The sequence below is a fragment of the Meleagris gallopavo genome, chromosome 2 (genome assembly GCF_905368555.1).
Source record: "Meleagris gallopavo chromosome 2, MGAL_WU_HG_1.1, whole genome shotgun sequence".
NCBI lineage: Eukaryota > Metazoa > Chordata > Aves > Galliformes > Phasianidae > Meleagris > Meleagris gallopavo.
The window spans coordinates 31655450-31670934 of record NC_139405.1 but is presented as its reverse complement, the minus strand read 5'-3'; the positions used below and the strand labels follow the sequence as shown (position 1 = coordinate 31670934).

General features: G+C 36.4%; 1 protein-coding gene across 1 annotated transcript in view; it reads left to right on the top strand.

Moving 5' to 3' along the window:
• Positions 1-14484, top strand: part of CRIM1 (cysteine rich transmembrane BMP regulator 1) — a 164440-nt gene extending 149956 nt beyond the window's left edge. The window contains exons 12-17 of the mRNA XM_085219560.1: positions 2633-2848; positions 4116-4337; positions 6613-6807; positions 7737-7859; positions 9520-9704; positions 11530-14484. Coding sequence (XP_085075686.1) covers positions 2633-2848; positions 4116-4337; positions 6613-6807; positions 7737-7859; positions 9520-9704; positions 11530-11706 — 1118 coding nt within the window. The 3' untranslated portion in view covers positions 11707-14484. The remainder of the gene's footprint in view (positions 1-2632; positions 2849-4115; positions 4338-6612; positions 6808-7736; positions 7860-9519; positions 9705-11529) is intronic.
• The last annotated feature ends 1001 nt before the right edge of the window (positions 14485-15485 follow it).

Sequence of the window (15485 nt, the reverse complement as noted above, 5' to 3'; positions counted from 1 at the left end):
TACAGGGTATTTGTCATCTAGCTTCTGTGCTAGCAAAGCCATATTTGGTGCAAATGCATACAGTGCTAGGGCAATCAGAGATTAGTTTCTTTCAGTTTTTTACTTGTGAGTATTAATTAATATGGCCAAATTTGTTTCTGAGGGGTTCTCTTTCTCCAAGGTTTTCTGTTTGTTTGCTATGCACTTCTGATTTTAGTTTGCAGTGTATTGATTCCACACTGATGCTATTAAATGAATATCATGGCTTTCTACAGATAGGAATGTAGTTGCGTTTGTGAGGTTGTGAGCATGACAGTCAAATGTATCTAACATAAATAATTAGCAGTCCTGATGTAGTGAGTTTTAAATCACACTTTTAGCCTACTGAGAGGGAAGTGGCAGCTCTCAGGAATCTCTTTTCAAACTGAAAAAGTTGCTTATGCTCAATTTCACATTTGGTTTTCAACAGAACAAGAAATACTTTGCTAAAACACTCATTAAAACCATGTTTTATATATTATGAGATTCAAGTGGATTGTACCAGTTCTTATGGAAAGCTCCAGGTTTCCTGCAAGATTTAGAAAGCCATTAACTTCTAGTGTTTTGCAGAACCATGCTTCTCAGAAAGACTACGTGCTTGTCTTGCTAGTTACTCCATCAGGAATATAGTAATTGCACATTTGCAGCAACTCAATTGCAATAATATATCAATACCAATACTGGTTAGGGAGCTGTAAGCAGTGCCGTACATACAGCAGTACTCTCTGGTTAGGCATTTATGATTATGAGCAGTATATAAGCTGTGACTTTGCAAAAAACTTAATGCAAAGCTTGCCTGACTCTGAATGTTTTTTGCATAAAATGTAATAGATTGTTCCAGCTGAAATAAGTCAGACAGTGACAGGGCAGCAGACTAGCTGTCACTTCAAGTGTGGTAAATGCTACTGAATCCTATTTGCTGTTCAGAAATGTATACAATGGGAAAAAGGTAACATAAGCTAATCACTGATAGATGAGTTAATTCCCTTAAGGAAAAAATATTGAAGTACTTTCTGAACAAGGAAAGATGAGCCTGAGTCTATTTTCTTGAGTTCTATCTGTCATTCTCCAGAAGAGAAAGTAAGACATGGAACTGGGCATCTTCTATGAAGCAACACCGCAGAGCAAAGGGCACAAACTTAATTCATCAGACAAATTATGTTTATAACATAATAACAAAAGTTATTAAGAATGTGGTGAGAAGCACATGCACTGTGTTAGCCTTGGGCTATCCAAATGACAAAAGTAGGAGAGGGGGACCTACAGAAAATGGTTTAGGGATACTGAATCATTACTTGGGTCACTTTCTAATCTATTCTCTTCACAGCACAGAAATTCTGAGGGAGCTCGGTTCTTAATGTCCAACATCACTTGGGTTGAATTGAGGCCAAAGAGCAATATGCACTCACAAGCCTGCAGCTTCACATTGCAACAGGTTAAACTCATGGCTCATGGAGCTGAATAAAGCATGCTACGTGGGGCAGCTTGATTCCTATATGCAGTGCGTGGAGAAAGCTTGTTGGCTCATGCCAGGTCCACAGCAACCAGCATGCCTACCTGTCATCTATGTAAATTTATTAGAAAACGTCATATAGCCGTCGTTTTGAAATACATCCATTATGTGCAGTGGGAACTTTTTTAATCAGGCTGTGCAAGCGTAGTCCACGGCAGAATTTCACTGATAGCAATTGCTTAAACACTGTCTAAATCCAAGGCAGGTCTATTTTTTATTTTTAAAACACCCATTTGTGAAGAGTGGTCCCCCATTATTTGAATGCCCTCATGGTTGGAAGACTTGAAGAAGGTCAGATCCTTTCTCTAACTGCCTGGATTTCTAATCCGGGCTGGATGAGTCTTTGGCTAGGGATGTAGACTTAATGTAATTAATTGCGTGAAAAGGAGCTAAGATTAATTTGGTGAGATAATCACTGAAAATTAAAGTCTACTCACTGGGTTCATCTTGGATACTGTTTTTACTTCAGTCATTACTGCTGATTATTGTTTTAATTTTTATTTTTTCTTTATGAAACAATCTCTCAGTGACATATTTTCGCTGTTAAGTGCTTTTAAGTTTTTAGGAGCTATGGGTGGAGATTATCTGGTTTTGGTTTTAGTCTGGCATTGAATGTTATGGGCACAAATCACATCAGAATTTTATCATAGGCAGTTGAATCTTCTCAAATCCCAGACTGTGTACATACTTATCCATCCTTTCAGGAATTACATTTATGTTAATATTTAGCAATTAAGAAATTGTGCACTTCAAATACATTTTCAGAAGAAAATGACAGTTGTCTCTTGGAATGTCTATGTTGTAGATTGGTTTGCTTTCTTTCCAAAATTCCAAGAATACTGGGTTATCTCTGATGTATATTAACTAGCATTTATTCAAGTTAGTTCCCAAAGTGTTCCATTTCCACCTTTTTTACGTTTTCTGTGAGATACGGGTGAGTGACACAGAGTTAAATCCACTCCTAAAGAAATTCTTTTTATAGCTGGTTTTGTTAATCCTAATATTTTCTATAATAACAGCAAGAAATAAAAGGTTGAGTATATGTTTTAATCATTGGACTCACAGTTGATTTTTCTTATCTTCTAATTCTGTTTTTTCCAGATGAAATAATTGTGCAGAAGCCAGAGCTCACTAGTCCATCAATCTGTCATGCTCCTGGTGGGGAATACTTTGTAGAAGGAGAAACATGGAACATTGATTCTTGCACACAGTGTACATGCCACAGTGGACGAGTCCTGTGTGAGACAGAAGTCTGTCCTCCTCTTCTTTGCCAAAACCCCACTCGCACACAGGACTCCTGCTGTCCTCAGTGCCCAGGTATATATTGACAGCTAGTTTTCATCAGTCTTTTCTTGATTTTAGAATTTATGTTATGAATACTAGTTGTTTCAGTGTGTGCACAGTTGTTTGTTGCTTTGCCTTTTTCCTTTAGCATTTTAGAGTTTAAGCCTGCAGTCCTCCAATTTCAATTGCAAAATTTGACTGTGTGCAACAGTTATCTGCTGGTGGAAGTTTGGATACCTTCTCTGAGGGAAATCTAATAATGTAAGGGTTGGATATTTGGGATTTGTACAGAAAAGAAAATTTGCTGTTTTTATCCTCACTTGATATGATTTGAGAGTGACTTGAAGGCAGCTGACTAATATCTGACCGTTCCAGCCCAGCAGTAGACTGCCTCAGAGTGTCAAGAAGGTAACAGGATTTGCTTTACTTAAACAAACTAGGTTTTGCCATTTCTTACACAGGATGTTTGTTGGTTTGGGAGTTATTTTTCCTGGCAAGGCTTTTTTCAGCGAAAATGTTAGCCTGTTCTCCCAACAGCCATTTTTCTAATTATTAACCATGAACATTTTTTTTTGTTTATCTTCAAAATAAACATAAATAAATGTTTGGAGAAGTTCATCCTTCTTCACTGGCTATGTGAGAAGCTTAGTCTCCTATTTTGCATAGTTAGATTGAGAGCCTGATCTGAGTCTCCTTATGAATCTTTTTATCTTCTTTTTCATGTGTTCTCTGTACCTGCACTCATATTTCTGGATCTATAATGTCTGTTAAGATACAGCTTCACTGCAGAAATATCTCCCCTGTGTGAGTGCCTGAGAATCAAAGCCAACACATCAGCATCAAGATGAAGTCTGATCAAGCTCCATCTGCTTCTCCGCAGTTTTATAATTACCTCCTATAAGACTGGAGAAGATGATCGCAGCATAATAGCTTTTGACTTTTCATCACAGAAAGCCTGGAACTGAATCTAGGATTCAGCTTTTAGGCTTAAAATTCAATATCTCTGATTTAAGATGAATTCCTATATGCCACTCCATTTAGAACATTCAGAGTCCCTTTCTGAGAGGCTGCTTCTGACAATGATCATTTCATGATTTCACTATCTTTTTGTTGGTTGGTTGGTTTTTCTTGAGTAAACTCGGTAAAGGTTTACATCACCTTTATTCTAGAGCATATAATGAGATCCTTATGAACTGCAGGTACTGAACTGGCAAGCATGACAAGGATGAGCCCTATGTAGAAGAAATATTAAAGAAGCTAGCTACTGTAAGTTAACTACCTTAATTTTTTATATTTACAGACGAGCCTCTTCAGCCTTCTTTGTCAAGCAATGTGAGCATGCCCAGTTACTGCAAAAATGATGAAGGAGATATTTTTCTGACAGCTGAGTCCTGGAAGCCCAATGTCTGCACCAGCTGTATCTGCATGGATGGTGTAATTAGATGCTATTCTGAGTCTTGCCCACCAGTATCCTGTGAGAGACCTGTTTTGAGAAAGGGACAGTGTTGTCCTTACTGTATTGGTGAGCAAATAAAAACAGTCCATAACTTGATACCCCTTCTTTGGGAATGAGAAAGTTTTATTTCCAAATTGAAATATGTTTTCCTGTTTTGGGGAAAAGCCATTTGTGCCTTCTGTTGAACTGAAGATTAAAATCTGCATAGGGAGCTTTGAGGATCATTATTTGTAGTTTCAAGGTACAAGTGCAGGAATATAAGGATGTAATTTTCATAAAGACTTGAGGATTTAGAGGAAGATCTGACTGATAATGTATATGTTATTTCAAGATATGCAGTACTGCAGATAAAAGATTACAACTGAAGATGATAAACAGAACCATGTGAAATTTCACAAAACGGAGAAAAAAACCTTCGTGTTTCTCACTTTTTTGCTTATTTCTTGAGAGCTGTGAAGAACATCTTGGTAGAGATTCTTCCTTCCTATTTTCATGTAATAGTTGATGAAGTGTTTAGTAGGCAATAAGTAGTTGTAACAAGACTTCTTCATTTTTTGAAATTTCAAAAATGATGCTGGATTTTAGCACCGTCTTTTATTCTACTTCTTTCTGGATCCAGATCTTGTTCATGTCTAACAAGTCAGCACAGATTTAAATTCAAAATCTTGCAGGCCTTGGATGCTTTTTTGTTTTCTGAATTCTCAAATTCATCCTGTGTTCAACATTTTTCTTTCTTGTGCATGGAAATTGTATGTGTTTTTTGCACCTTTGAGCACTTTTTCCTCCCACTCTTACTTTCCTATATCCTGTATTCTATATTGATATAGAAATCTTCTACTTGAAGTTACATCCATGGACACATGGATGCCCAATCCAAGGACCTCAGGAACTTTTAAGCTTTTCATATGCTTTCATTCGTATTTTCTCAGTAGTACTCGGTAGTCTACTTTTGCATTTGAATTTAGTGTCCAGATATGACACTAGTCTGCTGACTGCAAACCTTTTTATTGTAGATAATATTGATCTATTTATGTTGTCTCTAAATAAAATCTATAATGATGGCCAAAATATTTAATAAGGATTTGTATTTATATTTGGGAGGTAATTCTAGCTGACATATTTATATATGTAAGCTGTATGGATATTAAACCACTATTTCTCTAGAAAAAGAGGCTTTAGTGGCTTTCTTTGCAATTTGGTTCTGCTGTCTCATGTATCTGCTTAATCTGCAAATCCAGCATCATCACTACGTTTCTTCATAATAACTTCTGCCTCTAGCAGAAAAAGGTACTGAGAAGCTATGAGGAAAATGAGGTTCTGTCTGGTTTTTTGGAGGTTCTGCTGTGTAGTTTTTTGTTTGTTTGATAATCTGTAAAATGCTATAGCAGCAAATAAACATCTCTAGTTAAGCAATTCATGATCATCTTCTCAGTGAAATCGAAAGTATAATACAGGCAATCTGAAAGACTTGCGTAGGTATCAGCATTAAAATAAAGATGTATTGGATGCTTAAAAAGAAAACGAATGCTGGTTTTCAGTGTTTTCCCAAGACCTACTTTATTTATCACATCTAGGTCTCTATTACATAATGTGTCAAAATCTGTTTGAAAAAAATGTTGGTTTTGAAACTCTCAATATTTGGAAAAAGTGTTCTGGAACCTAACCTCACTTTTTTGAGAGTTACCATCATGCCAATTTCCAACTTCTATAATACTGACCATGAAAAAAAACATACTTGCTACTTTTTCGTGGGAGTTCCCACTGATGTGGTTACAAAGAATAAACATATCCCCTTATTATCTGTTTTGTCATAATAAATAGTCGAAACTCTTCTAGTTACATCACTCAAGAGTTGCTACCTTCTTCTTGGCATCCTTCCTAGTCTTGTGTTGAAGTATTCCAGACTGAGTTTGTCTGTCTTGAATCTTGGTAATTAGAACTATAGGTTGGCTTTCTTCTTAAATAGGATTTAAATAGGATTTACTAGGAAAAGAGGAGAAGGATGAGTCAGAGTTAGGAGTCTCAAACACCAAAAAAAAAAAAAAGTTTCTCTTGTTTTATCTTAGTTTTCACAGTACTTTTGATATCACTGCTTCATGTCCCAATCATCCATCTTCTAGCCTCTTGCACGAGGAAAATGAGAAGCATTAGTTTGGGCTGGTGATGTACTTCATAAAGAAGCAGAAATTGTATTTCTGAAACATCTATAAAAGATGTGGAGAGGGTCTTTTAATTATAGCTGGGATTTCTTCTTAGTTATTTTTTCACTGTTATATTTTGGGAAAAGATCAGATCTGCATGCAATTGGCCATCCCAACACTGCTCTGTTTATTTTCAACAGAAGATACAGTACCAAAGAAAGTGGTCTGCCACTTCAGTGGAAAAACATATGCAGATGAGGAGCGCTGGGACATCGACAGCTGCACGCACTGTTACTGCCTGCAGGGCCAGACTCTCTGCTCCACTGTTAGCTGCCCTCCCCTGCCCTGTGCTGAACCCATCAATGTGGAGGGAAGCTGCTGTCCCATGTGCCCAGGTAATGTAATGTAACAACTTAGGTTATTGCAGTGCTCTTTTTCAGGACTGACAGTCAGGTTTTTTATTGTTTTTTGAACGTTAGTCCATACTGAATGATGTCATGGAGACATTAAGGCTTCAGGAAAATGAATAACAGATAGGCACATTGTGCAAACATATAGGTTTTTTTTGCTTCTGCTGTCTGTTGGTATACAAAGTTATGAAAATAAACTAATGAATTAGGAAAATGAATAGTTCTGCACTTCTGCGTATTTGCCCAGTAATTAATATTTCTGTCCCTTCTAGGTCACTACTTTTCAAATACTTCATTACTAGCGTATTTTAATTTGATACGTATGTAATATGAAATTGTCTTAGCTGTGGACACAAGGGACATAAGAACTGCAACTGCTTTTTAATGCTACTCCTGACATATTTTTGCAGGTGTTTTCCTTCTTAATGAGTCAGCTAATAACTACTTCTGACAGGACAATTCAGCAGTAGTATCTCTTTCAATTCTCTTACTTTGGGAACTACAGGAGAGGAAAAAAAAAATTGTCAGTTATGTACTAGCTGAGAGGATGTAGCCCTGTCTTGGCATTTTTTATATTTAATATCACAAACCAAGCCTTAGCCATCTATTCTGAAATGGTTTTTTAAAAAGCAAAAAGTTATTTACAGGACTAGATCATTCTTTTTTCATTAGTATAATGATTATGACAACATGCATGAATCTTGTATACAGTGAAATTTTTTTTAACACAAATTAAAGATATTATGTCAAATTAAAACCATATCCCATAGTTGCAATGGAGAAAATTCTAAAACAAATGAAAAGATTTGTAGTAGAAAGCACCGCAGATAGTCAGACGTATCTACTGAATTAAGAGCAGCACCAGAAAATCAAGAAGCTTGTAATTTGTGAAAGACATTCATCTCATTTTGCAGAGATGTATGTACCTGAACCTACTAACATCCCTATTGAGAAGACAAATCATCGAGGAGATGTTGAACTAGAAGTGCCAAACTGGTCAACACCAAGTGAAAATGACATCATCCACATTCACAGAGGTAAGATCTGATATAAACGGGGCTAACTTAGATCTGTGACTATTCCCCGTGTTTTAATGTGCTTATTTTTTTCAGTTCTGGTAGCATCTGAGTAATGCTTTGAAAAAGATGGTTATCTGAGAATATTATTCTGTTATTATACTGTATTGAGCAAAGAGGATTCAGTCTGTTAAAGTATACTTAAGCAATTTGATCTCATTATCATTACATCTTCAGCTTGGAAGACGCATCTTTGTTGGTATGACAGTTCTGTACAGTTATAAATATGATGAACTGCTGAATGAGGAATGCTTCTGCAGTGTCTTTTTCATACATGAGCTAGAAAGCAGGATGCTATTATGCCATAGGCATCAATGAACTTTGATTTGGTCCATTTGACATTCTTGTACTGAAAGATACAAACAGAAGAACGTACAATATCTTCATAGAATTGCAAGGGTTGGAAGGGAGATTATCAGGTCCAACCCCCTACTAAAGCAGGTCCCCTACAGTAGGTTGCACAGGAAAGTATCCAGATGAGTCTTAACTATCTCCAGAAAAGGAGACACCACAACCTCTCTGGGCAACCTGTTCCAGCGCACCGTCACCCTAACAGTGAAGTTCTTCTTCATGTTTGAATGGAACTTCCTGTGTTACAATCTTTGTCTATTGCCCCTTATTCTATTCTACAAACCACTTAAAAGAATCTCACCCCATATTCTTGAGTCCCACACTGAATATATCATAGAAAAATGGCTGTGGAACAGAACACTTCAGGTGTAATGACACAAGACTGTTAAAATAGTCTAATGTTGTAAATCCATCTTTGGTTGTAAAACTACACTACCCAGCAGGGTAGGGGAAAACACTGTATGTCACTCTCTTTGCTAACTTTTTCTAATTGAAGGACTATTAAAATTTGTATATATTGTTTTTCTGTATCCAAGTATCGTATCGTGTGCTAGTACGTGGTGGCTAGGAGAAAGTATATCTGAAATATAACTACTTTACAGAACAATAGAGTTACACTGTTTATAATTTCAACATTTTCACGTTTCAGAGGGGTTGGTAGTTGACTTGTGTCTATCCTGGCTGAGAAACTGTAAATGTGCACTGAAAACTGTGTGGGAATACTGTCACTGAAAATGACTGTGCTTTGAAATTACATGAAAAACTGAGTCTGTTAGACTGCCAGTGAGCTGTTTTCAGAGGCTGAGTGGTGCAAGTATTGTAATAATTTCTCAACAGGCAAGGACAGGACTGAACAGCTCTATCAGCTTAAAAAAATTAAAAATTATTAAAAAAAAAAAAAAAAACTTTTCATTGTAAGACTACCAGGTTTTCTGCTGCACAGAAATACAGCATAATTTTTCCATGAGTGGGAATTTGGTTGTGATCAGATAAGATGAAGTGAATACAACTGAGCTGTCACAGTTGCTTATTATTGCTCCTTTATATTCTATCCAATTTCCTCTTTTTGATGGCCTTTTCCTGGCTTATATAGTCACTATACAAACTACTAGCTTTCAGTTATTCTAATTTATATAAAAAAAGGGACATTTCAGGAGAAAAAGTCCAAATTCATGAAAATGACAAGGTTTGTGACTGAGGCTTTTATATTATTTATGGATAAGGGCCCATTTATCATTACTGATGTCAAATGCCCACATTTGTCTTGCAGACATGAATCATCTCCAGGGAGAGTACAGAAGTGGAAGTGGACCACATCCCAGTGAAGATGCATCAGTTAGCTCTGTTGCCTTGGTGACAATTCCAATCACGATAGCGCTGTTAGTAATCGTCTTTCTGCTCATCAATCAGAAAAAGCAGTGGATTCCAGTGTCCTGCTACAAAGCTCCAACAAAGGTGCCATATTCGTGTTTCCAGCTTCTCACCTTTCTGAAAAATGAAATTGACTAGAATATTCTGTGAGATGCAATTGAATTCACATCATATGAACTCAGTTATTTTTCATTTAAGCTTGAATCCTTTTTATACCTTTGAAGCTGGTGGTGTTTATTTAATCTCCTGAATAATTATTTTCATTATTGAATGAATGCCAGTAATGTCTTGCTTGATGCAGTGATGAGTGGAGACTGGATAGAAATCAAGTTCAGCAAAAAAAATCCAAAAAAGTTCCCAACTTTATGTGTGTGTACATAATTGTATGCAGTTCTCATCTGCAGTCATCACTTGGGAGAAAGCTTTCGCTTTCTAAATTTCCATCCACTTTCAAAGTATTGTCCAACATCAGATTCTGTGAGTACCAGTAATGTTCATCACACTTTCTAATAACTGCATTATATTGGACAGTTTTAACATAAAATCACTGATGGGTTGCAAAAAGTTTAATGAATTTGAAACCAATAAAAATTTTTATTACAGGTTTTATTTATACTAGAAATATCATAGACTAAACACTGTAGTTCAGCCTATCCAGTGATAACACACTTGCAAGAAATTCACTTTTAATAGTCGAGTGTACTATTTCAGAGGATATTTTTCATTTTTTCCAGAGTTGTTACTGATATTATAAACCATTACTATATATCTTTTCATCTCTTTTGTTTTCCTGATGCTAATGAATAAAATAATGTAGTGTTTTGAGCAAAAATATTCCCACAATCCTAGTTGTTCTTAGGAGTGTTGGGATTGGAACTACTTTTCCGAGGAGTAAATGCTCCATTATACCCTTTAAGCTGCATGTCATCAGATTTTCTTTCTGCTTTCTCTATGATGGCTGCAGGAGAAAGGTTTTGCAGCTTGTAGTTATTTAAATATGCTGAGAAAACAGAAAAAAATGTATACATCTGATGTTAATCTAAAAATCGACAGATCGGTACTAAGCTATATAATAGTATACAGGATGAGATAATTGTATTGAAGAGCTTTAGAAGAAGGGGTACTTAAAGGACAATGATACATCAGATCCAGTAGAAGATGAGTACATTGTTGAAGAAAACATATACTGCTTGTTTCTCTGTCAGGAATGACAGGTTTTCCCACAATTCTCTAGGAGATTTTGCACTTCTGCTATACATTCTCAAATTTAGTCTAGGAAATAAATGGGAGATCTTGTCTACTGCTGTTCCCGCTTCTTCTTGTCACATAAAATAACACTTTAATATTGTAAAATGTGGCCTTATTTTTGTGTTTTTATTCCTTGTTTTGTTGTAAACTCTTCTTACCTGTGAGTCAAGTGGTTTCCATAGAATTGCTCCTTATGGTAACAGAATCTCACGTTTAGCGGAGGAGACAATCAACTTCAATTGCTTGAATAAAAATAAAATAAATCTCTCCCGTTATCCTAGTGGTATTGTCACCAAGAACAAAATGTTCTCAAAAATGCTCAGCTGTAAAGAGGCTATTAAAGCCTTGGAAACAACCTCCTGCACCTCTGAGGCAACAAGTTTAAGCCCTTGTGTAGTGGAAGACTAATAGGTAACAGTTTAACTGGGAAAATAGAATACCAGAACTTTACTGAGAAGATGAAAATAGTGATTTGTAAGAGGCTGTTGTTTGTCATTGTGCTTGGCTTAAACCTTTACCAAGCTTAGCAAGAGTCTAAACTGTTTCAGTGCCAGTTTGATTTCCCTTTGTGTTTATGGGTTTGTACCACAAACACCTGCTAACAGTGGGTCGAATACAGAAAAAAAATAACTGATTCGGTGTTCTCTTTCTATCTTAACAGCCATCTTGCCTAAACAATCAGCTGGTATATGTGGACTGCAAGAAAGGTACCATGGTCCAGGTGGACAGTTCTCAGAGGATGTTAAGAATTGCAGACCCGGATTCAAGATACAGCGGATTTTACAGCATGCAGAAACAGAACAACCTACAGGCAGATAATTTCTATCAAACAGTTTGAAGAATTGCACCCTTACCAAGGATTTAAGAACGAGAGAGAGAGAGAGAGAAAGAGACTAAGTCTGCTATTAAAATAAAGCTAGAATCGTGCACTTGCTTAGTGGATTGTATTGGATTTGTGACTACATGTACAGCTCTAAGACCTTACTGGGATGAGCTCTGACTCCTGCAATGTGCCAGAAAAAGCATTCCCACTTTTCCTTGAGATAACTGACCAAGTGTTTTCTTAGAACCAAAGTTTTAAAACTTGTTAAGGTGTATTTGCTTGTAACATAGCTGTAGAGGTTTTTTCGGGAGGGGGAATCAGGGGCTAGGGGTAGGCAATGAGGTAAAAGGAAGTTTCAGAGAAGAAAAGCTGATCATGCTTGGCTGGAGAAGAAAATGAATAAATACCACCAAGCAGCAGGACAGCGGCTTTTTTTGTTGTTCTGAAATTGCATCTGTTGCAGCAAATCCTAACCCCAAGTGAAAAAAAATAAAAAATAAAAAGGTCTGATGTTTTCTTTCCAGCTGTTGCTACAATAATATACTCATAGAACAGAATTTGTCACATCACAGGTGTGGTGTAGCTGCAAATATTTTTCTATATGTTGAGAAGCTGCAGTAGTTAATGAAATAGCAAGGAAAAGGTTATAGCAGAAAATAAAGGGTGGGTTTATTAAGGATGTACAAAATTACACCTTGTGCTGCTTTTTGTTTTTTGTTTTATTTTTGTTTTCTTCAAAGCTGATTGGCTAGATTAGCCAGACTTTGGCAGAGTTCGCAAATGACTGAGGCCTAAGTAATTCCTGAAATGAGCACTGGATCTTTTGACAGCAGTATTGAAGGAAGGAAGGAAAAGTCAAGAACACCATGCAGTTCCAGGGGCTTTTGTTTGTTTGTTTGTCTGTTGTGGTTTCATTTTGTTATTTGATATCAATCTCTGGTTGTTCATACAGGAGAAGGAAAAATATTTTTTTGTTGGACAAAGCTCTTGCTTAAAAGAGAGTAAAAAAAGAGACTGTTTTAAGGTTGTTGTTTTTGTTTTGTTTTGTTTTTTCCTGTTGATGTTCTTATTTACTGGTATGCAGATTTAGAAACTACTTCCATGCTAGGAAGCTGCTTAATTTTAATTGTATATTACTCAAGCACCTTTTTTGAAGCTCAGAAAAAAAGGAGATCATGCTTCTTTAAACTTTAGCATTATAGGAATATTTATGTAAATATAATTATGCTAAAAACAACAAAAAGTATTTGTATGTTTGTGTATATATATGTATATACAAATGCATGTAGGTATACGTATGTATGTATACATGCATGTGTATGTACACTATACGTATATATACTGTATATATAAAACACTATGTATACAGTATATATTTTTTCTATTTTTTTTTCTTGTTGAATGTATTTTTATCTGAGAGAGATTTTACCCAGAGCAAAAACAGATAAACAGGCATTCCATATCAGTGCTTAATCACTTGTGAGTTTAGAAAAGACAAGAAAAAGAGCATCTCATTCTACCTACAGTTTGATTTGATTTGAAAGTGTTTGTGTGCGTGTGTGTGTGTGTGCACTCTTGTGTTTGCGTGTGTACAGTACGTGCACGATTATAGCAGTAAGCGTTGCTCTTGCTACTTGCTACATTTCAGGGTGTTTCTTATTTTTCTTTTCCTGCTTAGCCTTAAAAAGGCTTTTTAATGAATGCATTGGCTAGAGACACTGATGACAATATACATGCAGCACTAATCAGCTCCATAGAATAACACCATCAGCTCCTGGATTTTCTATTGTTTTTTTTTCTTTCTTTTATTTCTTTTTTTTTTTTTTTTTCAAACAATTGTTTGAAACAACTACTGGAATATTGTCCACATTAAGCTGGAAGTTTGTTGTAGCTTGCCTCATTTATAACTCTGGCTGTATAATACAATGTTAACTTTCCAAACAGGTCTTGGCACTTTTATACTAATTACCCATTTGTGCATTGCCTTTTTTCTTTTACAAATGCTTGTCATAAGAGACACAGATACCCAGTATGCTTAATGTGAAAAGAAAATGTATTTTTTGTAAAGGAACTCTCAAGTATTGTTGTAAATACTTGGTCAGAGGTTGCTGAACTTTAAAAACTGAAAAGAAAAAAAAAACCTAATTTATTATTATAATGACCTAATTTATTAATCTGAAGATTAACAATTTTTTTGTTTGTTTTAGAATATCAAAAAGGTGTTCTAGCTGTTTGCATCAAAGCAAAAAATAGGTGTATCATCAAGGGTCAACATTTTTTCTGCTTATGTAACTTCCATTTCCAACCACCAATAAGAAAAAATGTGGTCTCCCCAGTGTTTTGTACTCAATCTGATATTGAAACAGAGACGTTTCTGTCCACTTACTACAAAGATTTTGTCAAGACAAGACATCCATTCCTTGCATAAGAGTAAGCAGTCTTTATCCAGAAATTGTAAATGCTTGCTTTTGTTTTACAATCAAGGCCATATTCTGAAAATATTAGCAGGATATAGGACATGGTGTAAAATGTTTTTTATTATTATTATTTTATTATTATTATTTTAAAGATATGATTTATCCTATGTGCTGTATCCATTACACTCTTTTACTTTGGTTCCTGTTGTGCTCTTGTAAGAGAAATGCAGATATAATTTTCTGAAAAATAGATGCATATGTGGCACTCGGAGTGCACTGCGGTTCAGCAGATTGCTTGTTTACTTTTTTAACTGTAAGGCGGTTTCTTGTAATTTGGCTCTTGGCAGCACAATAAAAAAAAAAAATTTTAAACCTACTGATGTCTGTGTTCTTAAATCCTCATATTTACTACTTCCTCATGCTAGTCCTTGAGACATTCATTTATATCTTTATGTTATGGTGAGTCATTTGTTGTCTTCAATCAGAACAGTTCAGAAAGCACTGCGGGTGAAGAACTGTTTGCAGTTACAGAAAGCTCTGGGTTCTACACTAAAGAATTTTCACACTGAAGGGACTTGTGCCATTCCAAACAGTTTCAGCATTCACTGAAGTGCAATCAGAAATAAAGTTCTGTCTGATTTTGACTCCATCTAGTCCAGCCATACCTCCCACAGTCAATCACACAGGACTGTGACACAAGGTCCCGTAGAAGGGCTGTGGGATCACAGCTTTAAGGGCTTCATAGAATCATAGAATTGTTTGAGTTGGAAGGGACCCTTAAAGGCCATCTGGTCCAGCTCCCCTGCAGTGAACAAGGACACATAGAACTACATCAGGGTGCTCAGAGCCCCATCCAGCCTGACCTTGAATGTCTCCAGGGACGTGGCATTCACCTCTCTGTGCCAGTGCCTCACCACCCTAAAAATCACAGAATTACAGAATCATAGAATGGCTTGGGTTGGAAGGAACCACAAGGATCATCAAACTCCAACCACCTGCCACAGGCAGGGCTGCCAACCTCAATATCTAATATGAGATCGGGCTGCCCAGGGCCCCATCCAACCTGGTCTTTACCCTTACTGTAAAAAAACTTATTACTTATGTTCAGCCTAACACTGCCCTCTTTCAGTTTGAAACCACTTCTCCTTGTCCTGTCACAAAAGACTAACAAAGAGGCTGTCCCCTTACTTCTTATAATTCCCCTTCAAATACTGAAAGGCCACTCTCAGGTCTCCCCAGAGCATTCTCTTCTCCAGGCCGAATAGCTCCAGCTCTCTCAATCTGTCCTTATAAGGGGAGGTGTTCCATCCCTTGCATCATTCATTTACATATTTGCCTGACCTAGCATTTTTGCTCCTTCCTGTGTCTATGGAAGGC